This window comes from Artibeus jamaicensis, unplaced genomic scaffold (assembly GCF_021234435.1).
Source record: "Artibeus jamaicensis isolate MK-2021 breed Jamaican fruit bat unplaced genomic scaffold, CSHL_Jam_final contig_864, whole genome shotgun sequence".
Lineage (NCBI taxonomy): Eukaryota > Metazoa > Chordata > Mammalia > Chiroptera > Phyllostomidae > Artibeus > Artibeus jamaicensis.
This window is the reverse complement of record NW_026521992.1, coordinates 653,030-679,651: the sequence shown is the minus strand read 5'-3', so window position 1 is coordinate 679,651 and position 26,622 is coordinate 653,030. Positions and strand designations below refer to the sequence as shown.

At 40.9% G+C, this 26,622-nt stretch overlaps 1 protein-coding gene across 4 annotated transcripts in view; it reads right to left on the bottom strand.

The window, feature by feature from the left end:
• Window positions 1–26,622, bottom strand: part of PTPRM (protein tyrosine phosphatase receptor type M) — a 613,403-nt gene that overhangs the window by 64,044 nt on the left and 522,737 nt on the right. For all 4 annotated transcript variants that reach the window (XM_053673443.1, XM_053673444.1, XM_053673445.1 and 1 more), the window contains 2 exons: window positions 23,437–23,513; window positions 21,268–21,304 (listed from right to left, as the gene is read on the bottom strand). In XM_053673443.1, the coding sequence (XP_053529418.1) occupies window positions 21,268–21,304; window positions 23,437–23,513 (114 nt within the window). The remainder of the gene's footprint in view (window positions 1–21,267; window positions 21,305–23,436; window positions 23,514–26,622) is intronic.

Sequence of the window (26,622 nt, the reverse complement as noted above, 5' to 3'; positions counted from 1 at the left end):
CTTCACAAAGGCAAATGTAGCCCTTCACACTCTGTGCCTGGATTGGTCCTCCAGTCTTGGCTGTTACTGTCCCACAGGCCACACCTCCCAGCCACTTTCCTGAGACCTCCTCCCACTCATGCTTCGGTTCAAGCCCACGTGTCCTGCTGGTCTCAGCTTGGCAGACTAAACGCCACTCCCTCAGGCAAGTTTTCCAAGACCCATGTCGTGACCCTTATTTCTTCATAACATTTGATGTTGTAGTGCCCATGTGTTTCTCATGCATGTTATCCTCGGTGGTCTGTGATGTGGATTTGCCCACCTATCTCGTCACACAGTTTCTCTGTGCCCTCTGGTCTCACACATACCTAACTCTGTTCATTCGAATTCCCTCTTGGGCAGTAGGAATTCGAGTGTGCAGCCCACATTTACAGGTAAGCACTTAGCCCGCTATGTGCCAGGATTCTGTGATGTATGGTGAGGGGTGCAAAGGTGAGTAATAGGAATCCAGTCTTTACTTTCAAGAAGCTTGTAGTTGTATAAAGTAGAGATAGGCAAGGACATAATACATTTACATAAAATGCAGTAAGGTAAGCCTCTTAGGACCCTTGAACTTCAAACTGAGACATGCACACCTCTGGAGAGCCATGGAGATTTTCTAAGGAGTATGAGTAGTTTTAAAAATTTTAATTTCCAGATACATCTACATAGATTCTGCCAAAATGGACCTCCCTGAGAAGCCCCCATGCACAATGGTCTTTCTTGCACTTGACAAAACCCATCTCAAATACTAACACAAGGTACGAGCTAGGTGAAAAGAACCTTCAATTCTGAAACTAAGAGATAGGTTGAAATATGGACTCCAGAAACTCACAGAGCTTCCTGTATTTTCTGTTAAGGGTAAAAGTTGGGTGTTAGGAATGCGGTATTTGGTTCAGGATGGGATGCTCTGAATTCAGAACACTCAAAGTGGTGTAGGCTGGTAATGCTTCTGCTTTTAAATGGAACCGAAATTTTTTTCAGGATGCCAAATTTTATTGGATGAAACCCATGGACATGGTTTCATGTATTTTATTTCATGTCTGATATGCTTTTAATCTGTAAGGTAGTTAAAATACATTGATCAAATGTTATAAAATATTTATTCTAAATATATCCATTCTCATTTTATCTCAGAAATATTTAATATAGTCTACCTTCTATTAACAAATAAACTTACATAAACACGTGGTAAAAGTTTTAGATAGCAACTTAAAAGTTTCAGTACATAATTTTTTTCAAGCCTCTTTTGGGGATACACAAGCAGAACCTTTTGAAGAGCACCATCAGAAAGGTTCGAGTACACCGTGGTGGTCATAGTCAGGGAGAGACTGTGTTCAGCTGGTGAGGAGGCAGGAGGAAAAGCGTAGCTGAGGATGGGCACGTGCGATAGGTTCCAATGAGTGGACATGACTGACAGGTAGGAACGAGGGTGAAAGGTGGGTTGGCAGGTCCCCCAGAAAGAATATCCAGTAGGAGTGACTCAGCGCTACCTGAGTGGGGAAGGGGATGCACGTGGAGCCATCTCGTGAGAAAACGTGACACTTAAAAAAATTGTGGGTTTGTATTTAATGAGTAGAAGAAAGAGATTAAGGACACAGCTAGAAAGAAATCTTTGGTTGAAAGCTTGGGCAAATCCGGGGAAGAAGCATTTGGTGGTCTGAACAGGCCCTGGGGGAGGCACGGGACCTGCAGAGGCTTCCACAGGTGTGGGCTCATGTTTTACAGGTGTCATGAGGTGTCCGCAGCCACAAGGAAGGAGGAGAAGGGAAGGAGGGAGGGAAGGAGGCGAGGGAGGCCGAGCTCTCCTGTGGGATGCAGATGGATGTCAGTCTCCACCGTGGAAGGATCCATTCTAGTCACTGAACAAAAACTCCCAAGAACTAGAAATATGTTGAAAATGACAGTAAAGAGATCATGCTGTGCTCCCTATTGAGAGGTAAATGTTTTAAATATTTTATTCCAGATATATTTAAAAATGTTAAAATGGCCTATTCTGAGGATGGCTCCCTGGGCATCCAAATGGCCAGTGGAGACCAGCAGTGAAAATGTCCAGGCTGAGATGTCGGGAATCCCAAGTGCAGTGGCTCTGGGGGCCCGGGTAGTGGGTCTGTTTGAGAGGCACAGGCAGCCCGGGGGTAGGCGTTGGGCAGGGTGACGGGCCCCAGCTGGCCTCACACAGATGGCACACCCAAGGCTCCCTGAGGACAGGAGCGAGGTTTAGGTGGGTCATGGATGACAGGCTTACATTAAATCTGACTGGGGAAGGAGCTGCCCTTGGTGGGCAGTTTTGAATGAAACCAGCAGGATTCTTGCTGTCCCTAGTGCAAGACTATTGCTTTGTCAGCCAAGGCTCTGGGATGGAAAGTAAGGGGGCCTGACAGGAGGAGTGACAAGGATGGTGGGCTAATAAGGCACAATGTTACTAAGTCCTGTGGGCCAGATGTGTTTTACATGCACGGATTCATTTACTCACCACTGCCACTGTACGGTTCCATCTTCAGGTGAGAAAGGCTTAGGAGACTAAGAGACTTTAATGCTGGGATTCCAGCCCAGGTGCCTTTTTAAATTTCAGAATGACCTGAACAGACTGGGAACCTTGTTTGTGCACATTGGTCCTCTAACACTATATGTGATCACTAGTCCTGTGAGTGGGGGGTGTGACTGTACACTGTGGGGTACACGCTGAGTGTCGAAGTGCGGCGGGAAGGGGCCGTGACCCTGTGGGCACTGTAGCTGTGGAAAACCTCAAAGTCCTTGCTCTGGGCACTGGCCTACCTTGGGCTCAGTCGGGTTCTTTGGCATCCAGTGCACCCCACCAGCACTGAAGACCACTGAAGGTAGAATACGGATGTGGAAAACGATGAGCCTAAGATTTATGAGTTTATTTAAAGCTCTCGTTCATAAATAAAAATGACCCGGTGTGTTTGATGTATTATTGTTGCTGTTGCTGCCAGCGATAATCTACAATGAATATTATGAAGTCAGAGATTCAGTATTCAGGGCATTAGATGTCCCTTCAATGGTTTCTGAATAAGTTTTTATTAAAAAACTTTATGTGATTTATCAATATGATGCTTCCATAACACCCATGTCTATAATTTCACATTAAGTGGCTTTTCATTTTTACAGGAGTGAAATCTACAAGGTAAAATAATGCCACCTTGCTTTACGGACCGAATCTGCCTGTGTGTCACCAAAGTGATAATGGTGACACAGAAAACAGTTGGCTTCTGCATTAATAACCCTTAACAACACTTACTTGACAGGAGCATTTGCTCTCCCCTGAGGCTACTGATGTTAAAATCATGGAATTTTTATGAATAATTTTTGGTTTCAGTTGCAGAAAAAAAAAACCAAGTTGAGACTACTGGGTACAGACAATGTGATTTGTTCATTTTCCTGGATTGCTAAGAATACCCCCCACTTTCCCCATTAAAGAAACAATAAAAATCAACTAATGAGTTAGATGCAAACACTGAGAATCGTTCTATGATGGAAATCATTCTATGATGGAAATCGTTCTATCAGCAATGTAACAGGCAGCATGTTAAAGTAGCATTTTCCGAGGGTCGCTGTCACATGAGGCACCCTCCACTTCCGGACTTCCTGGGTTAGCCCTGTTCACCAGTCCACTGACATTTCAATTTAGTGACAGTAAAAGAGGACAGAATAGGCATTGGAGCTGTAATAAAATACACCTTTTTAGAAGCAGTGTCAAAAACGCGACTTAAGTGTTTTCAGTTAATAAATTTCTGTGGTCCCCACACTGAATGATACCTCTCTTCATATTCTGGAGTCAGTTTTCCCACTGCACGAGCCCTCTTCCTTCACCTGGCTTGCTCTGGTTAGCAGCCCTTTGCTGATTACCCTATTCCGTCTAAATTGGCTCACAGGTATGTGCTCTTCTTATAACCTAAAACTAGGCATACACTTTCTTTTCCATCCATGAATAACATTTCCTCTCAAACACAATCTGCATGCTGATGTTTACATTGCACGCATATCATTTCCTAAAATTCCCTTTTTGGGCTGAAATAAAAAGTGTCATTGTTAACTGTAAATATTCATGGCCTTCTCTAGGTAACTAGTTCCATTGACTGTTGGTTTCCAGGTGCATTAAAGAACATATGAAATGCTGACTGGACACCAAAAGGTCATGTCAAATTTAGTTAAAAGAAAATTGGTATAAACCGAACACTAATGGACAGGGTGTATACAAACACTAAAACGGCTTCAACAAACAAGTGTTGATGAGGATTTAGAGAGAATGAACTCTAGTGCACTCTAGTTGGTGGGAATGCAGACTGGCGCAGCCACTGTGGAAAGCAGTATCGAGTTACCTAAAAAACTGAAAATGGGTCTGCCTTATGATCCAGTGATTCCACTTCTGGGAATATATTTGAAGAAATCAGAAACACTAATTCACTGCACCATTATTCACAATAGCCAAAATCTGGATGCAGCCCAAACGTCCCTCAGTAGATGAGTGGATAAAAAAGTGTGGTACATTTACACAGCGGAATACTACCTGGTTGTAAAAAAGAAGAAATCTTACCCATTTCAACAGCATGAATAGACCTGGAAAGCATCACGCAAAGGGAAATAAGCCAGTCAGAGAGATAAGTACCATATGATTTCACTCGTATGTGGAATCTAATGAACAAAATAAAGTCACAAAATAGAAGCAGACACAGAAAGAGAGCAGACTGACAGCTGTCAGAGGGGAGGCAGTTGTGGGGCCGGGTGAGAAAGGTAAAGGATGAAGCACAAAAAGGAAACCCCTCATAGGCGCGGACAACAGTATTGTGATGATCAGAGGGAACGAGGGGCTTGAGGGAGGTACGAGAGGGTACAGGGGGGATAAATGGTGATGGAAGGAGACTTGACTTGGGTGGTGAAGCCGACCATGGTGACCATATAATATACACGTGGTGTATTATAGAATGTACACCCAAACCTTGTATAGTTTTATTAACCAATGTCACTCCAGTAAATTCAATTAAAAAAAAGAAAGAATAGCTCAGAAAACCACTTTCTATAGTGTAAGTCATAACTCTTCATCCATTATCTCTTTTTTGGTTAACAATCTGATTTTCACCTTACTCACTTATTCAATTAAAATAATTATGAAATGTTTAAAAACAAAAAGTAAAGAATAATATAGTAGGTATTATTTACTATGTCTTAATAAAGATAAATTTTATCAGTAGCCATTTTCTTCCTAGGAAATACAAGAAACTTAGTATTTTTCAATTCTAATCTTCACTTTTCCAGTTTTCATATCTGTACTGTCTAGTATCTATCTTAGTTCCAATGTGAGTCCATCCTATCTTGATTCTTTTCTGTTATAAATTTTTATATACCTTCATAGCTTTGATTGTAGTTTTTCTTTTTTAATTTCTAAACTTTAAACATTTTTTTTTATTTTTCAATTATAGCTGACATGCATTATTATGTCAGTTTCAGGCATACAACCCAGTGATTAGACATTACATAACTTACTAAGTGTTCATCCTGATAAATCTCAAACCCCCCCTCGATCCTCTGCTTTATCTACTCTACTGTTAATTCCCTGTAATGTACCCTTCATGTCAGTCGGTGTATTTTTCATTTCTGATTGGGCTGTCTTATGTTTTCTACCTCTGTTTTTATGTTTCCTATCTCTTTGTTGAAATTGTCACTAAGTTCATCTACTCTTCCCCTAAGTTTAATAAGCATCCTTAAGACCTGTGTTCTGAATTCTGAATTTAGGAGACTGGTTGCCTCCATTTTGTTCAGTTCTTTTTCTGAAGTTTTGTTGTTCTTTCATTTGGGACACATTTCTTTGTCTCCTCATTTCAGCAGACTCCTTGTGTTTTTTCCTATGTATTGGGTAGAGCCGCTACATCTGCTGGGCCTGGTAAAGTGGCCCAATGTAGTAGGTGTCCTGTAGGATTCAACGGCAGAGTCTCCACAATCACCCAAGCTGCACACTTGAGGTGTGCCCCTGATATGGGCTGTGTACACCCTCCTCTTGTAGTTGAACCTTGACTGTTTTTAGCACATCGACAGGAGGGATTTACCCCCAGGCCAATTAGTTGCAAGGATTGGCTTTGACCGTGGTGGAGGATCAGCTGTTCAGGATATAGCCCCCAGAGCAGAACTTACTTCAGCAGAGCTCTGGTGTGTTCTGAGTGTGTCCTTTTGGTGTGCCCCTTATGAAGGTGAGTCAATGTTCTAAGTTCTTCGATGTGGTCTAAAGCTCTCCACCAGGTGCACTGGCTCTGTGGCCTCCTGGGAGGTGCAGGCTAGGGTTGGTCACCATCTGTCCTCTCTTTGGGGACAACTGGCATGAGCTACAAAGTGATCTGCAGATGGTTGCTACTTGTGTTGGCCTTGGAGGTACCCAGGAGAGGCCAAGTTATGAAGCAAGTGTGGCTGCTGCCAGTGCTGGGCCTGGGGCCACTTAGTGAGAGTTATACAGCGTGATAAAGTCAGATGTTGTTTGAGAGATTTTAGGAAGTCTAAAGCATGATCCTAGGCAGACTGTCTGTATGAAGAAACCACCAGAAGTGGCTTGGGTTGGGTGCACAAATTGGGTGGGGCCTTATGAAATCACTAGGGCTGGGCAAACAGTGTTATTCAGGTTGACAGAATCTCAAATATGGTGCCCACCTGCTGACTCTATAGGGGGAGGCTTAGAAAAGAAATAATGGCTTCAGCCAGCACTTCCATCTGGGAGAAAGCTGCACTCCATCTCTTGTTCTGATGTCACACCACTCAGTTCCTCCCTGCATGTCCTTGGTGCCCCAGCACTGGAATTCAGAGCAAGTGAGTTATGATGACTTCTTTTCCTGCAATTGGAACCCTAAAATTGCGGTCTGATGTGGGATTGGGACTCCTTGCTCCTCAGGGAGGATGTCTGTAGCCAAGATATCCCTCCTGATTTTTGTCTTCCACATGTGGGCGTGGGACTAGTTTATTCCATCTCTACCTCTCCTACCAGACTTGATGTGGCTTATTTTTTATATCCTTATGTAAGTTCAGCTAGATTTCAGGCAGTTCTGAATACTGGCTGTTCTGTAGTTTAGTTGTAATTTTGCTGTAGTTGTGGGATGGTTTACTTATGCTTTGACTGGCACCTTGTGGTTTTTCTTAATTTACCTTTTCTAGAAAAAAGTTCATGCACTTCCACACTATTCTTAACTCTGTCTCAAAGCACAGCAAAAATGGATAAAGAAGCACATTAAAAAAATAAACTGAAAATAAAATGGTCCAAGTATTCTGAGTGCTTTCTTACTTTCCCATACCTGGAGTTTTAAGATCTTTAAATAAGGAAATAAAATGAAGATAGTGGCTTTGAGACATAAATTTGTCAAAACATTTTCAGAACTTTTTTCTTAAACAGAAGTTACATGTGTTAAAATTAATTCAATTAAGCATTTCAACATAAAAACCTACCCTTATCAAAATAAAAGATTACCCTTGGGAGACTTAAAATAAATTATTTCTTATGCACAAACACATACGTACTCCTAGCCATTTAGATACACTTGTGTATTAATAAAATTCCAAATAAAAAATTTAAAAACTCATTTAAAAGATAACTTTGATTGCTGTCATACCACTTATGCCATATGATGACTTAAATCACAATTATGGGTTTTGTTAGAAAAACACAACATATTTTTAATCTATAAAAACATCAGCTCAAACTCAAAACTAAGTTTCTTGAAAGTAATGAAAATATTCTAAGTGTTAAGAAAACTTAAAAAATCTTCCTATTTGTAAAATAGAAGTGCAATAAGATTGGTCTGATTGTATTGCTAGAAGATTTGTCTTGGAAACTTGTTAGTAAATTATTGATTATAATTCTTAATATCCTTTTTACTTTCTCCTGTGTGAGTACTGAGGCTTGGGTGTGGATCAAGGTGGGAGTCACCTGAAAGTATTTGAAGCCATGGACATGATTACTCATAGTGCAGTGTACACATTTTATCACCTGCATGTAAATATTTCACTGGGTATCTATTTTTAAGAACATAACCATGATGCTATTATATCATTTTAAACAGAATAATAATTGTTTAAAATATTGTACACCCATTAACTATTACACTGTGGTCTTTTTCCTAAGCTGACATGCAGTGATTGGGGGGCATCTGTATTTTCTGGGACTTCATTGTGTGAAACTGACCTCAGAAGTGGTCTGTAGGAATTTCTTTCAAGTCAGACTCACTCTATCTACTACCTCCTTGATATAGATCATGATTGGCAACTTTTAGGCATCTGGTAACCACTAGCCAAGCAGAAGACTATGCCTGCCTAACCAGCTTCACCCAACACAAATCAGTTGCAGAAACAGGCCAAGAGCACACATCTTTCTCTTTACTTCCCCCTTTGCTCCTGTCATTATTCTCTTTCCTATAAAATCATTTCTCAGCCCCATATAGTTCTCCAGTGGTTTCTGAGCCTTCCAAAGCTCCTCTCTAAAATATCGTTGCATGACTCTTATAAATTGATTATAAAGCCTCTTGGGAAGGACCTGTCTGGTCAATAGAATTAAGCCGTTTCCATTTATGTGTAACCCAACTTTGTGCATTAGGAAAGCTTCAGACACATGTAAAGGTTGATGTCCTGTGCTGTTATCGTAAGTGCTCAATTTCTACAAGACTCTCAAAGGAATATATGCTTCTCCCAGTTTATAATATAGTTTGTTGCCTTTCTAACCTATGTTTGATTTTTGTTGACAAGTTTGAGCAATGATGATAATCTTTGTACTTTGGAGGATGAAATTTGTTGGTAAAAAGATTGGGGAAGTTCTCCTTCATTATTTGTTCAAGTAAGTTTTCAATTTCTTGCTCTTCCTCTTCTCCTTCGGGCACCCCTGTGATTCAGATGTTGGAACGTTTAAAGTTGTCCTGGAGGTTCCTAAGCCTCTTCTCATTTTTCTGAATTTCTGTTTGTTGGGAACCTCTCTGCCTGGTTTCAGGAGTTGTAACTGCCCCCACGGATAAGACTGAGTGAGCGACCTCCAGACTGTGAGCCACTAAGGAGACAAAGCTTATCTCTGGCAGCAGCACTGCTTCTGTTTCATCCCCTGCCCCCAGTGCTTGGTCAGTTAGTCAGAGACGGATAAGACCCCTCAGAGGAGGGGCAACTTAAGCCAGACATGATCACCTGGGAGGCCCCCAAGGAAGGAGTCAGGGGGCTGCAGCAAAGAGGGAGTGACGGACCCTGGTCCCCTGGCTATTTTGACATATCCTGAGTCCCCATTTCTGTCTGGGAGAAGTGTTTCCTGGCTCTAATCCACTTAAAGCCTAAAAACCTACACTGGGAAGGCAGTGCAGCTCTTTGCCGGCTAGAGCAGGTTCCAGGTGATATTCTAAGAAAGAATATGTAAAATCCTGTAAAACCTGCTTTGTTTAGAATGCTCTCATTTAAATGATAAGGGTCCAAGCAAGAAGTTTGTTCCTCAAAGTTTTATGGCTCTTTAGCTATCTGACCCTGACTGACAATAAGCCCTCATAGTTCTCTGAATGTATTCATTACCTGTATTCTTGTGTAAAACGAACCTAATAAAAGCCCTTGAGGAAGGGGCTCTTGGTCTTTCTCCTCTGAGAGACTGACCACGTTTCCTCCCCAAGCAGATCATGTCTTGGCAGTATCACTTTCATCTGTGGTGGACGGGGGGACTTGCTGGCAAAGTTGCCCCCACACTTGTTTCTTCATTCTGTTCTGGCTGAATGTTTGTTTCTTCCTTCTGCTCCAAATCATTGATTTGAGTCCTGGTTTCCTTCCCTTTACTATAAGTTCCCTATATATTTTTCTTTATTTCACTTTGCATAGCTTTCAGTTTTTCCTGTATTTTGTGACCATACTTACCCATTTCTGTGAGCATCCTGATTACCACTGTTTTGAACTCTGCATCTGATAGGCTAGCTATCTCTTCATTGCTTAGTTCTGTTTTTGGAGCTTTGATCTGTTCTTTCATTTGGGCCATATTTTTTGGTCTCCTCTTACATTGTAAGGGGTAGGTATTTGCCATGGCAGGGCAACATGTGTCGCTGTGTTGTGGCACTGTATATGGGGGAGGGATCAGAAAGGGAACAATGGCACTTGCTAGGTTCTCAGCCCAGCTCTTATTAATATGTGACTTTGCTTCAACGCCATATTTGGGAACTACTTTAGGCCATTTCTTTCCCCATCCCTACCCTATTTAGCAGGTGAAAAAGTGAAACCTAATGAAACCTAGGACCACTTTTCCTGTATCTCAAGACACGTGGACACAATTTTGAACAAGTTTTCAAGGCAGTTACTTTCATTTCTAGCCTTCTCACCCAAAAGGATGCTTCTGAAAGTTTCCTGATGTAATGCCCCTTACTGCTATTAAAAATCAGAGATTGCGTGCACTGAGCTATGTCTAGGGAGTCAACATATCTCTATTTTATTCATTTATTAGATTTATTCTCTCTTTTCTTAAATAAAAGCAATCCCACTTGTATAGTGAGAAAATCTTAATTAAAGAAGATGGAGATTAATGAAAGCTTCTATTTCTCTGGCAGTGGTCCCCGAGGCATGTGAATATAGGCTTTTCCCTTTGCTTTCCTTCTCCTTGACAGAAGGCAACCAGATCCTTTGGGTCACCAAACCCCTCCACTCTGAAGGCTGCCACTTTTTTCTTCTTAGTTGCTTTGTCTCTGTTACTCTTTTTACAGCATCAAAAAGTACACAGGATGGGTTTATAAGGGTTTTCTTTGGAGACAGGCCTGATGAATGCTCCGTGACCCAGCCAGCAGGAGAATCTTGTGGGGTGAACATCTGTCATGTTCCTCCCTTCCGAAGCTACAAACACTTTTGTGTACGTCTCTTTGTAGCTCTTCATGCAGTATTGCTGTACAACCTGTCTCAGGGACCGAGTACCAACGGTCCCTATGGTAGTGGTATCTCCATGTCTACATCATACAGCAGATTGTTGCCACACACTGTCTACTAACCCCTTCATTGTTTTCTATGTACGAATTTCTCTTCAGAGGCCTATTCTTTAACCCTGTCACTCAGTCTGATTTGTCTGCCTTTATTATTCTGCTTTCTATGTCAAGCATAATAGCAGCCTTTGCATTGCCATTCACAGTGGTACCACTGCAAGCTGGAAATGTTTATTAGCTGCCAGGGAGGGCTGAATATAGTCCAAAAAGAATGCAATCCACATAATGGTTCTCGTAGATAGATGGTGTTTCCAGAAATGCTTTGGGACATTCAGTTTCAAGTCCTGCTAGGAGTCAGTCACCCCATAATTGTTTTTTATATACAAATATTTCTTTGTTTATGCAACATGGTCACAATAAACTCTTTGAAACTTGGCTGTAGAATTTTCTTCCACATACAAACATGTTTTATGTCAGTAACTACGATAAGATATTTTCCCTCCAAGATGCCATAAAGCAGTATGGTTAATTAGAGTGTAGACTCTAGAGTTAGACTGGCTAGGCTCATATACCAGCTCTGAATACCCTCTAAATAAATATTAGCTACATTCTTATTATCATTATGATTATATAGGTTCCAAAAGGCCCATCTCTCCAGTCCCACATTTGAGTGCAGATAAACCAGGAGAAACAACTGGGGATGAAGACAGACTGCACAACCTGGAGTTCTAGCATGGGGAAATAAAGCTTCAAAACCTGCGATTGAAAGAATCTGTGAGGCTTCAGGTGGCAGGAGAAACACCCAGCCTCACGGAGGAGTTCATTGGAGAGACCCACAGGGTCCTAGAACATACACAAAACCACCCACCCAGGAATCAGCACCAGAAGGGCCCAATTTGCTTGTGGATAGCAGTGGGAGTGACTGAAAGCTGGCAGAGAGCAGAGCAAGAGGCATTGTTCGGACCCCTTCTCCACATACAGTGCCACAACACAGTAAGGTGGGTTGCTCTGCCCTAGTGAACACCTAAGGCTCTACCCCTTACTACAGTAATGCCAAGACAAAATAAAATGACCAAATGAAGAAGAGATCAAAGCTCCAGAAAAAATACAAGTAAGTGATAAAGAGATGACCAACCTATCAGATGCACAGTTCAAAACACCAGTAATCAAGATGCTCATCAAATTGATTGAGTATGGTCACAAAATAGAGGAAAAACTGAAGGCTGTGCAAAGTGAAATAAAGGAAAATGTACAGGGAACCAACAGTGAAGGGAGGGAAACTGGGATTCAAATCAATGATCTGGAACAGAAGGAAGAAATAAACATTCAGCCAGAGCAGAATGAAAAAACAAGAATACAAAATAATGAGGAGAAGCTTAGGAGCCTCTGGGACAACTTTAAACATTCTAACATCTGAATCACAGGGGTGCCTGAAGGAGAAGAGGAAGAGCAAGAAATTGAAAACTTACTTAAACAAATAATGAAGGAGAATGTCCCCAGTCTGGCAAAGAAAATAGATTTCCAGGAAGTCCAGGAAGCTCAGAGAGTCCCAAAAAAGTTGGACCCAAAGAAGCATACACCAAGGCATATCATAATTACATTACCCAAGATTAAAGATAAGTAGAGAATCTTAGAAGCAGCAAAAGAATAGGAAACAGTTACTTATAAAGAAGTGCTCATAAGATTATCAGCTGATTTCTCAAAAGAAACCTTGCAGGCAAGAAGGGGCTGGAAAGAAATATTTGAAGTCATGAAAGTCAAAAACTTGCATCCAAGATTACTCTATCCAGCAAAGCTTTCATTTAGAATGGAAGGGCAGATAAAGTACTTCCCAGATAAGGTCAAATTAAAGGAGTTCATCATCACCAAGCCCTTATAATATGAAATGTCAAAGGGACTTACCTAAGAAAAAGAAGAAGATAAAAAATATGAACAGTAAAATGACAAAAAACTCACAGCTATCAACAACTGAACCTAAAAATAAAAACAAAACAAAACTAAGCAAACAACTAGAACAGAATCACAGAAATGGAGATCACATGGAGGGTTATCAGTGGGGAGGGGGAGAATGGGGGAATATGTACAGGGAATAAGAAGCATAATTGGTAACCACAAAATAGACAGGGGGAGGTTAAAAATAGTACAGGAAATGGAGATGCCAAAGAACTTATATGTATGACCCATGTACTTGAAGGAAGAGTGGGGGATGCTGGTGGGAGAGGGGATGCAGGGTGGATGGGAATAAAGGGGAAAAAATAGGATAACTGAACTAGCATAATCAATAAAATATATTTAAAAGAAAAAGAGCTGGCTGTTCACATAGGAACCAGCACTGTGTAATTCCTGAAGTTGCTGCTGTATTCCAGGCCCTGTACTGAGCCAGTTACCTGGTAGGTGCATAGAAATGTTTGATTAGTTTTGAATAAACTAGGCCTCAAAGAAATGGCTTGCTTTGTAAGGGTCTGTGATGCAGGTGGTCTGGGGAAGCCAGTACCAGGGAAACTACATGGGTACTTAGCTACAGCTCTATCCTTTCAAAGAGCTGGACCTGGAAGAAAGAAAGATGTGACCTCCTATATTTCCTCGCTATTTAACAAAAGGCCCCGGAGGACACCAGAAACATGATGTTTCTCCTTGGTTGAACATTGTATACACTCTATTAAAATATAAATGTTAGTCCATACAGGGTACAAATACTTTTGTTTACATGATTCATTTGAACTTACATGAATGAAGATCACTTAAATCAATTTGTGCTTTAAATTTCAATTGTTTCAATTACAAAAAAGAAGAGTTGGGCTTTTGATTTGTAAAGTTTCTACCAGCACAAAAGGATTTTATACTTTTCTATTTCAAATGAGAAACATCTCTAAAGTACTCTTAAAGATTTAAAAAGTATTTGTTTTAAGACAGTCTAAAACTAGGTAACTGCTTAACAGCAGGGCATTGTTCATCTTCAAATTATTGTGCGTTAGGTTAGCTCCCTGGACTCTGTGGACATGCATTCCTGCTACAGCATCTATCACAACATGAGTGGATGTTACTAATGTCACCTTTTTCTGGTTTTATCTTTTAATCTGCAACCTGACTTTACACATTCTCACTACCAATAAGCAAATTTATTAAGAGCACAGGAATGAAAGATGTCTATGATATGATCTTTTAGCAAATTGGCCAGTATCTTTTAAATTTAACTTGGTGAAAAGCAACTATTCTTTGAAAATAAGTTTGTAGATAAGCTGTTGATTGCAGTTGTTATTTTTTCCTTGGAAAAATAGAGATGTATAGTGAAGCACGAGGAGGCCCTGCAGGGAGATCTTGGCCCTGTAATTTAGAATAGTTAAGACCTACCTCATGAGGGTCACTGCTCTTTGCCTGTGTCTAAATCATATTCCCTCGCATCCTCCGTTTAAATTTGGACCCTAGAGAATATGCTACAAGGCAATACTTTTAAATCAGTATCAAATAGGATTGAGTAAGTAAATCCAAACATTCTCCACCACTCCTGACAATGTGGGGACAACTTAGCTGGAACAGTAAATTCAGCTGATGTAGAATTTGTACTTCCGGAGTGAGCTGCACTGGAGCTTGGAGGAATAAAACAAAAGGGGTTTATGGAAGGCTTAGCTTTTGATTTAAAAACTTTTTTTCTTTCAATTCTACTGAAAGGTAATTTGAAGTGTTCACCCCTATTTGGAGACTAGAATGCAGGAGACAAAAGCTTCTTTATAGAGTGTGGAGAACTTGCAAAGATGCTCTAGGAGTCTTGGCTAGAGGCATGACTTGCTGAGGAAAGTTGTATCTTATTTTCAGCACTCTTACTTACTGCTTCAGAGGCCTGAAGGGAATTCTGTGCTACAAAAATATAAACCATATTTATCTTTCTAAAAATTTTGATTAAAAATGTTTATACCACACAGATTATGTGAAAGAAGTGCGGAAGAAAAACAGATGAGCAGCAAACAGAAGGAAGTCACTATTGGAAAGTTTCAACTCCTGTGTGGAGCTGAGGTTCTGGAGGTGTTTCCACTATACATCTTCACTTTCTGCATTTTTATTAGCTTCATATAAAAGTTTGCTCCGAGGTGAAAGTCTCTGGAGGAGATTTCTTTTAGGTTTTTCTTTCGCAAATTATAATTATGAACACACGGTGTGTATGGAGTTGGGGTTTATGAGCGAAGAGGTTGGTCAGTGTGGAGATAAGTATTTAGTTTAACAAGATGGAGTATCTTCAAAACCAGTGCCTTGATTTACTAACTTGTCTAAAGAAAAAGCATTAGTAAAAATAGGAGATGACTAACTCCTATATTAGAAAAGAAATAGTCAGGTGCTTGAGACAACAATCCTCAAATTCACCCAGGTGAGTAGATGCTTTATTGGGCCAACATGAGATATCCTTTTTGCCTAGTTGGACTACTCTATTGCTTAATTGGTCTCCGGCACACAGTAACACGCAGTTCATTCATTTATTCATTTGCTCTCTAATTCTTGTGTTCTTAGTGTGCATCTGCTCCTAGCTAGCTCTCTACCAGGCAGTCAGTAGCTACTGGTTGAATCAATGAATGCACCCTGGTGTTCCTCTGATGCCAGGTTATGAGGCAACATGCTGCTGAGGGCAGTTCTCTTTGATGGATGGTGACATTTCTCATTGTAAAGAACTATCTCATATCTGGTTTTCTATATAGTTCCTGTGGTCTATGCCAGTGTGACTTGAAGTCCTAAAACATGACACTGAGTATCCAGAGGCTCTGAGCACCACAGTTGTAATTTTCACTCTATATTGTTAAAATCCACACATTTTACTCTTCTTGAGTATAGGTGCCTTGGCATCTACTTCATTTCTTTTGTCTGAATTGTGCTAACTTTACAGCGTTGGCTGCTGGATTGGAGTTCTGAGCTTAGCCTTGATCTTGCCAAGTAGGATCTTGTTTTGTCACCATCAGTGTTAGCCCTGTGCAGCATCCTTGCAGAGCCCCTGGACTAGTCGGTACCCACACAGGTGCCCGGATGCCTGTGTAAGAACAAGGAGACTCTGGATGCTTCATGTCATGTGTGAGGACATCTAAGACAATTTTAACTAAGAGGTATTGTCAGATATGACTATATCATTGGAGATTTGCCTTTTTCAAGAAGCATCATAACTTAGAAGGAAGGGGTTGCACCCTAGATTTCATTTTATCAAAGATTAACCATGTGATTTTGAGGGGTGTGCTTTGCAAAGCCTGTGAAAGAGGCAGCATGCAACACATGGGCAGCAACACAAGCCTGAGCCTCTTCTTTAAGGCAAGAATCACATGTTCTCATGCATTATGAGTCCCTGTCCACACGCTGCAGGCACGCAGATACACGTCACTTCTGTTTTCAACCCCTGCTTCTCTCCTCAGGGGTCTCAATTCTTCTACTTATGAAATAAGAGGTATAAATACCAAAATAGTCAGATGATAGAAAATACATTAAATTGGTTATAGCACCAAGCCTAGTACATAATAGGCACATAGTATTTATTGAATAGACAAATAAAAATGCCAAGTTTCAGAAAGAAAAGTATCAACCCAAATTACTAATATTAAAAGAAAATGTATATATCACTTTTTATTAAATGAGAAGGAAGCTCACTTAAAAATCAACATTTGGGGCACTGTATTTAATATTAGAAAACATATTGTAGTCATACGTAACCTAGATTATTGAATAAAATAAAACCTACAACTAGCCCACTACATTTATTGTTGTCTGAATTATTCATTTTTATTCCAGATTTTTCTGTTTACTCTCTATTATGTTCGTTACTTTTCTCTCCAAGATAATTCCATGCTAGTTAATCTACTTATTAAAGCACTGTTTTCACCACTATGAGGCTTAGTTAGAAACAGCCTTTCTCCCTGCATTTCTGCCTTTCTTTAAATAACACCCCTTGTTCAAAGCCTTTGAAAAGTGTCCTCACTTTACTTCTCAGTACTTAGTTCTTGGCCCCTCTACCACAGGAGTGTTAGCTGGGGGGCACGGTTTTTTAGGCTGGGCTTTATTAAGTCTGTAAATGCCTGAACACCTATGTAAAAGATGTGTGTGTGTACATGTGAATTTCTTGAGAAAAGATACATTTCAAGAAGTGATTAAGAAGACTCAAAATGCCACAGGGGTGAAGACCTGTCCCACCTCACACCCTCTGCAGGGGACCGTGACCCTCCCCACCTCTGCAGCCCTCCCACTGGCCCGGCCTCTGACCAGGGAACCCATGCTTCAAGGCTGGCTGAAGATGCGTCCTACTTTCCTCACCTCCACCTTCCAGCCCCATGCCTTCCACCCCTTCCTCGCCTCCTGGAAATCCCAGCCAAGTGCTGGCTCTCTGCCACCTGACTGTGATGTGTCCTCCAGATGTCATGGGGCATGGCTGCTCCCCCTGAAGGAATTACAGGCAAGTTCCTCTGGCAGGATCTTCCAATATTTCTCTGTGCTCAACCCACAGATGAACTTGAAAGTGAGGAAGAGGGACTCAGTGCTGGGCAGGCCATGCTCGTCACAGACTTACACAATGACCTGTCCTTCCACAGTGAACTTTCATCATCTTTCTTGAGTTCTCTAAAGAGGAAGTCAGTTTAAAAGATGAAACTAAACAATAATAAAAAGAACACTTCTCCAGGGTCCTCTTGTTTGCACACCATGTGGCTGGCAGGTGTTCTCCCGAATCATTTTGGATGAGTGGTTCTAAATGTGTGTCTCCAGCTCAGGGCCTGTGCAGTCCCTGTGGGGTGTCTGGGTATTTTGCCATTGTGAAATAGGGGAAGTTCTGGGCAATCCCACTGACTTGGTTACTCATTTGCCCTTCGCTGTGAACCATGCTTTTGAAATCCCAGCTCTGCCTGGCTCTGAGAGTGAACATGGAGTAACAGACGTGCTTTCTCTCTTTTGATCCCTACTACACCAAATCATGAATCTTAAATGTTACAGTTGTATTAATGGCTGGTGAGAAAGATGTGACGAAGTGAATATTGGGTCATCAATGTATTGGCTGGCAGATGAAATAGAATTCAATGGAAGGGAGATAGGAAGAAAAAGCCACAGATCTGGCTTCAATGTGGTACTTTCAATTTGCAGAAACATTACCATCATTATCAAAGGTAAAATCAATTCCTGGTAGAAAAATCAATAAAGTCAAGGGATGGGGAGAGGTTGAATAGATAAATTCATGACATGCCCTCTGCATTGAAGGAACTTGGTGAAAATCTATGTATTTTGAAGTCTTGGGAATATAAGTGGTTGTCAGTAAATTAGACCATTTATATAGTATCATGGGTTTCTACTGTGAATAGATTTTAAGGAATTATATCCATGCAAAACAGAGGGGAAAAAAAGCAGAGATTTAAAAACTGCATTTATCTATTCGTTTTATCACCCATTTTGTTGGACTCAGAATCAGGTGTTTGCATTTTTAGTTTAGCGAAGGCGATCCATGTGCACGTCGTGCCCGTCCACGCCAACTACTGCAAAGGATCGGAAATCCTCACTACTGGCCACCTGAGACCACCAGTTGTGTCAGGCGTGGAGCATGCCACGTGGGTACACCTCACTGTACTGTGCTTTGCTTTACTGTACTTTGCAGGTGGTGTGTTTCTTACAAACTGAAAGTTTGTGGTAACCCTCCAACAAGCAGGTCTGGTGGCCTCATTTTTCCAACAGCATTTACTGACTTTGTGTCTGTGTCACATTTTGGTAATTCTTGCAATATTTTAAACTTTTTCATTGTTATATTCTTATGGTGAACTGTGATTAATGATCTTTGATGTTACTATTTTAGTTGTTTTAGGGAGTCATTATCATTATCATCGTCATCACCATCATCAGGACCATCATCGGTGGAGCCTGAAGATGTGACTGAATTGCTTCAATCTCATAAAGACTTTAATGAGTGAGGGGTTGCTTAGGATTAAGCCAAGAAAGTGTTTTTTTTTTTTTTTTTGATGGAATCTACTGGTGAACATGCCATGAGGACTGTTAACATGATATCAAAGGATTTAGAATTTTACATAAATTTAGTTGATAAATCACAGCAGGATTGTGAATGATTCCAATTTTGAAAGAAGTTCTACTATGGGTAAAATGCTATCAAACAGCATTGCATGCTACAGAGAGATTGTTCATGAAGGAAGAGTCAATTGATCTGGCAAACTTTATTGCTCTCATTTTAAGAAATTGCCACAAGCTTTCAGCCTTTAGCAACCATCACCCTGATCTGTTAACAGTCATCAAGATCAAAGCAAGACCCTTCATCAGCAAAAAGATGACTCCCAGTAGGCTCAGGTGTTGGTTAGCTTTTTTTTAGTATGGAAGTAAAAAACTAACAAAAGGGTTTCTCCAAAGACATCAATTGGTTCAGTTTGGAAGTAGCAGAATATAAGAGAGGGCACTTGTGCTGGACTAGGCACATGTCTTTGTTGCATCTCAGATGTAAGAATTTGAACCAGAAAAGCCTGTGACCTGAAGGGACCTATGAAACTCCTATGAAAGGACCTTTTCAAGCTGAGTACTCTGCATGCTACGTTTCTTCAGACTAGCAAAGCTACCTTGGAAGGAGCCGTTACTGACTTCATTTCAGAGGGGGAAATGCCTGGAGGTCAAGCAGGTTACCTAGATGCAGTTGTAGAGCCCGTCAGTGGTGACGTGTGACTGTGGCCTCTACACTTGGTGTAGAGGAATGTTCAACCTTTTTGCATCTCTGGGCCACACTGGAAGAAGAGCTGTCTTGGGCCACACATTAAATACACAAACACTAATGAAAACTGATGAGCAGAAGAAAAAGGGCTTAAGTAAATGATGATTTTGTGTTGGCCACATTCATAGCTGTCCCGGGCGGTGGGTTGGACACTCCTGCTAGACTCTGCAAATGGTGCCACATGGGTGTTGGCTGAGGCTGTCAGGCTTAGGATAAGGCTCCAGGGTGGCCCTGTTACTGAGAGTTTTCCATCCGATAGCTGTGCTGTACAACATTACCAGTAGGGAATAGCCAAATGCATCTATTTAAATCAATATTAAAATTTACAATTCAGTTCCTCATTCATAGTAGATACTTTATGACGATCAGTAGCCATACATGACCAGTGGCTACCATATTGGGCAGCACAGAAACAGACAGTTTCTACCACTGCAGGAATTTCTATTGGAATTCTGCTCTCTGGCCACAACTTCCTCTTCTATCTATGACTCTTTAACTGAACCTGGCCTCCTTCCCTCTCCTTGTGGTCCATCAGATACCTCTGACCCCTCTCCCACCAAGCCTAGACATTCGACCACAATTTTCTTGGCATCCTTGACTCCCTTGTTTCTTGACTTTCTGTGTACAGCCCCCTGCTAATCCCTGGCCATCGGCTGGTCACACCCTTTTGATTTTCCTGCTCCTGTTTCCAAGATGTAATGCATTACCGGACACAGTGATAAAATAATAAAATGGAGAGAATGGGTGTCCTTTAACCCTACTGGGTCCTCTCTGCCCCTCAGCACTTCTTTAATTCATCTTACATTGACTCACTAACTCCTCCTTTATAATGCCTTGTTCCTGAAAACCTCAGAATTCCCATGATTCTCATTCTCCATAGATGACTCACTTCATAGCTGGTGGGGAAGATGATACAAAAAACCAGGCCACGAACTTCCTCAACATGTTCCTGTAGCTTTATTTTGGCTTTCCTTTAGCCAAAGTGGTTCACCATCTGCTTTCCACCGATGAGTATTAATTTCCTGAACTCAGATCTTTGCTCAGGGTGTCCCCACCATTTAGAAGTTCTCCCAGTTTCACCTCTGCCACAAAGCTGTTTTCGGATCACTGCATCTGATCCAAAATATATTTTCTTCTCCAAGTTTCCCTAACATTTTCTCTGTACCTCTCACACAGGTTTTTAATTGGTATCATCCTTTCTAGTATGTAGGTCACCTCACGACCTCCCCACTAAACCACAGCCAGTGTGAGAAAGGCAGCTTGCTGATTCAGCTGCATTTCTGGCAGCAGCCAACACTGGGCTTTGCAATAGAGGGTATTCAGTATGTATTTATTTAATAAATATACATGTATATATTTTTGCAAATGTTAGATTAATTCCTAAGGTAGACAGATTTAATTCAATAATGAATTGATGAGCACAATTCTTGTAATGATCTCAACCTGAAGTTCTAGCTAAACCATTACATTATCGGAACTTCTGCTGATGAAACAGGGTGTATGTATTGGTGGCTAGAACTGCAATGAATGATGCTATCACAGAATGCAAATGTCATCCTGAGGGAGGGTGGAGATGATAGAAACCAGGCAAATTACCAAAGAGAGACATCAAAGCAGAAACAAACTTACCTTGGGTAGCAATATAATGATTGGGTCGATGATAGCCCTAAAAATAAATGAGAAAAAATATTTGACAAACTTAAAATCAATAAGCAGCACAGAAGTCACATGCTAGGTTTGCCAAAATGAATGCACTCACAAACACTAACATGTGCATCACTTAAGTAATCAGACCAAGTACTACTGAATTCTTAATAATTGAGGGTGCATCAAATATGACAGTTCTGATGCTTGCAGAGGGGGTGTGGGTAACTGAACCGCACGCTGGCTGTGGGATAATAGATGAGTAATGAACACCAACAATTTAGGGATTCTCCAAAATTACATGACCATGACTATTATTAGAATACAAACAGGAGGGGAATGTACAACAGAATTTCATTTATGTTTGGGTGTTTTTGGCAATGTGCCAAGGTTTTAACACATATTCTGTTATATTGGTATAGGCAGTTCTATCAATAGCAATACTAAACATCATTCTTAAACACTGCTAGTGCCATGACATGATGCTGTAGCATTGGCCAGAAATTTAAAGAGGTAGAAATTCTATAAGACCCCTTCCTTTTATCATGACCCTATAAGAAGAGGAAAGGTGAAAACTGAGACCACATAAAAAGGGCACAACGAACACTAGAATCAGCATCTGGGAAGGGTAAAGTCAATTTAGAGAGAGTTACACACAGGTAACAAAGAATATCACCCTGAATATTGACTCTTTTCTTTGTTAAAATTAAAACCAATTAATCTGGTATTTTCATTACTTTCATGTCTTTCTTCCTCTGTTTTGCTACCCACTCATTTTTTTAAAGCTTAGTTCCAATTACTCTACTATAATGCTCAATCTAAACACATACACTTCTTCAGTCAGATTCATCAAACACTTTTAAGTGCGTACAATATTTCGAGCATGTATCATGTGCAGGGACACAGAGATGAGCAGGACACTGTTCCTGTGCTCAAAGTCCTGGCAGGGGTTGCAGGAGCCGACAGTGGAGCATGAAGAAGATTCCCTTGGAATATCCCCAAAGCAGGGGTGCTATTAAAAAGAAGTTTCTTACTGCATTTCTAAATTGTGAGGCCTTGGGGACAAGGTAACATGTCTCGCACACCTCTGGGTACTCATGTAAGATACTCACTAAACACTTACTGAATTAAAAGAATAAATGCAATGCACTTTACTAAAAAAATGTAACTTGTGTTGAGTATGTTTTTGGTCATTATCAAAATTGTATAGAGATCTTCATTTCAGGAATGAGATATGAATTATTCTGCAAACAATCTTCCAGGCCCCATACTCAAATCTAAAACCAAACTGTCAACCTCTTCCAAGTAAGAGTAAAAATAAAAATCTTACAGTTATTTTTAGGTGAATCCTCGAGATTGTGATACAAGGACTTTTAGTGGCACCTGAGTAATACCAACCAAGAAAATAAAAGAAAAAAATATAAAGCCTGCCCATGAAAATACTGGTGGACAAGGAAGTAGTGTGATGGCCAAGCAGAGAATGGCTTGGGAACTGTAAATTAGAGGCTGAAATCTGTTTAATGTAAACACTTGGGCCACACAGTTAACAGCAATTTTCCCTCGATTTTTAGTCTACTTTTGATTTGACTCATTCTTTCAACTGAAAACATGCTGTCTCCTAAAGAATTTATTCTAATGTAAGACATTAAGTTAAGACGATGCGGAATGAACAAAGAAGCAGTCTTCAATAATTAAACTGCCTGCATATTTAATAGCATGTCTTGCGTGCATTAGAAGTCCTGGTTAACAGCTGCAGACTACTTTGAAGGCAACTTGAAAGTGTGGTGATGACAAGAGATGTCAAATCATTGAATTAGGAATTAGAGAGTTTTGTTCTATTAATATGCAAACAGATTTTTTAACATGTCGAATAATCAAAGTTGTTGACAAAAAATGGAAATAGCATCTTCCGAGTCCACACAGAAAGGGATGGCTAAAATGGCACTGAACGCTACGGAGGAGTTACCAGTCAATAGGCTGGCAAGAGAAAGGAGTCGCCATAACCTCCCCTAAAGTTCCATGGCGTGTGTATGGGGCAATGCTAATGTGTTTGCTTTTGGTGCTAGACCAACATGTGTCCACCAGTCTTGTGGCAGACGCACCATGTGGTATGTGCCAGAACAGTGGGCTCGCTGACAGTTTCTAGGTACATACATCGATATAATTCCCATTGATGTAGTCTGAGTTGGAGTCTCCTTCTATGGTCTGCAGCCTCACACGCGAATGGTCATCTGAAAAAGAAAAGAAAAACGATGAACAAAGCAACCTGTTGAGATGCTCAGAGCCCCAGAATATAAGCACATTATATGGAAATCATCCACATCCATTCTGCTTTAAAGATAAAGAATTAAATACTACAGTTTCCATACTTCCTATTTTTCTATTAAGACTGAAGAATTATAATTCTTTGCATTTCAGTAAATCCCATTCACTATTCTTTGATCATCTACAAATGTATAGAGTTGGCAGAGGTCTGAAACTTCCACACAAGAGTCCTGTGAATCACACCAGAATTATTTCTTGGATTGAAAGTTTAGTAACTTCAGTAAATCACATACAAGCCCTGAGATTTTGAAGGTTGCTTATGACAACCACCTTGACAAATGATGGTTATAAACCACAGCCCAGCCTTCTGGGAGGTGCGGACGTGGTTCTAACCTCAGTCATCATCCGTGATTTCTCTGAGCCCTCCCTCTGCACCGGAGGGCATAGGCAGGTAGAGCAAGGCTGTTTCCCATCAGTCATGGGAATACCTGCCACTCAATTATGCCAGCAAGCCTGAGCAACACATCTGGAGGAGGGAATGACCACACATGCTGTTTTAAGGGTGAAATGAAACAAAGATCGTCAGGCACACTGTCCGGCATGCAGCAAGGACTGCACAGGGCTGCATCTGAAGGACTAGTTAGCTACATTTACTTCTGAATGCAAAATTTTCTCCAAAAATACCACTGAGATAGCTCAATTATTTCCTTGAAAAAGTATATTTTAAAAACCAAAGTTCAGAAGATCCTGTGAAGGCAGGAGTTTTCCTCACTGCTCTACTCCTGACCTCTAATTTAAGACCTGGAATATAGTTGGTCCCTTTCCCCACCCCCCAATTTTTTTAAGTGAATAAAAAGTGAATCTTTTGGTTTTTGAAAAATTATGTGATTTAAAAATTATTTCCCTAAATTAATGCTGTTTTTAGCAGAGGAACATTTCCTTCCAATTAAAGCTTACACCCAAACGCAATATTTAGAATAGATAAAAGCTAGCTGCTCTGAAAAGGGAGCACTTCTGGCTTCCAAGGAGTGGCATGAAAGAGATAGGCTGCCAATGTTCACTTCCAGTGGTGCTGGGCCAGTGGAAGGCCCTGCCTTTCAGCCGCTAACTCTTCTCAACAATTTACGAGGGTTAGTGGGTGAGAAATTACACCCCAGCTGGAGGTAAGGGCCAGAAGGTTTGCAGGTGACAGACCGTTTTATCCACAGCCATTGGAGCAAAGGGTTGGTTTGAAACTTCCTAATGGGTACAAGTGAACACTTCATCTTGTTCCCTCAAGTTCAACCCCTGTGGATGAATGTTCTGTTTGTTTTCAAGGAGGAAATTATGTGCAGTTTCTAACCTTCCTTCATTGGTGGGACTTTTCACTTTAGTTCATGATTGATAGTCATATTATGTCATGTCAGTGCCTAATAATTAGTCAGGGCTCAATAAATTTACCTGGAATGTGGTGACAAAGTGGGTCAGACAAGGAGAAAAACTTGGAAGAAGCCATGTCTTCCTGCTCTGCTCAAAGGATAATACCGGGAGTGGTTACCTGCGTGAGCTCCGGGGTTGGCATGCAGGCTACAACCCCTCACTCCTGATTCTGCACAAGTTGTTTAATCTCTCTGTGTGTTAGTTTCCTTATCTATAAAGTGAGGGTGGAAAGTGCCTACCTCATGGGATTATTGTGAGCATTGAAGTAAAACACAGACAGAGATTAGATAAAAGCCAGGCATGTAGTAAGTGACGGATAAAGGTCAGTTGTTGCTGTTTTCATGTGCTGCATAAGAAACACCACATTTTTCTCCTCACTATCTTTATAGTTGGTGCCCAAACAGACAATAGTAATTCAGGAATGGACACGTAAGTGGTCAGAATTTTTCTCCTGGTGATCTGCTTTAAGAACTAGTTTCCTAGAATATATTTTGCTTAAAACCTTAGGCTTCCTGTCCATAGATTGCTTGAGTTGTGAGTCACTGAGGCACAGGGTATGTGTAGATTGTTATGGCTTTTGTATTTGTTAGGAGAGCCAGTGCACACACACAGTTATTTCAGAGTGGAGCTATAAGCAATTCCACTGGTAAAGCCACTTGAGCCTCCTGCATGAAGGATGCTACAATAGAACTGAATCATGGCCATTCTACACAGACAAGGCTTTTAGTCAGCTCCTCTGGAGGGAGATTAGGTTTACCTCCCTGTACTCCTTGGCTTTCCCTGGGCAGTTTTTTAAAAGGCAGGTGCCGCATTAGAGCCTCCCAATCTTTAGAAGCAGGGCTGTGTTAGGATCTATTACACCTCCTTGTCAGAATCCCCTGTCACAGTTTATTTCTTTTAGACCTTCAGGATAAATGTCACCCATTCCCCATGATTTACCATCCTTGGGCTTTTCAAATTGTTCAGGAATGTTCTCATCAGGGACTTCAATCTCTTACAAGACTGCTCTCTCATCTCCCATAAACAGTGCTTTTGAAATAGAGTTTCACCATCATCTCCTACCATTCATTCAGTAAACCCCTCAAATTTTTAAAACTCGGCTGCTACTTCTCCAAATTTAATTGCTCTGCTCCCTTGATGATGGAGCCAGACACATGTACAACATATTTCCTAGGCAGACTGAGATTGTTTTTATTTCTCTTATTTAAAGTTGATTCTACTAGCTTATAAGCTCTTGTGGCCAGAGACCACAGAGTTCCCATTCCCAATTTCTTTTTTTTTTTTACTGTTTTTTAAAAAATTTAACTGTTGTTCAAGTAGAGTTTTCTATCTTTTACTCCAATCCCAGTCCACCCCCCAGTGCTCCCCACCTCCCTCCCATCTCCACCCCCTGTAGTTTTTGTCCACGTGTCCTTTATACGTGTTCCTGTAAATCCTTCCCCCTTTCCCCTGAAATTCCCTCCCCTCTCCCCTCTGCTCACTGTCATCTCACCTTTAACACGAACTTAAACAACACAACAAACATGCAAGCAAAATATAACCAAAGACACTCAAATAGAGAACAGGCCCATAGTGCCCACTCTCAATTTCTACAAGAGTACCTTTCACCAGGCTGTACAGCCCGACCTCAGCACAGGAAGCACTGCCATTCGCAGT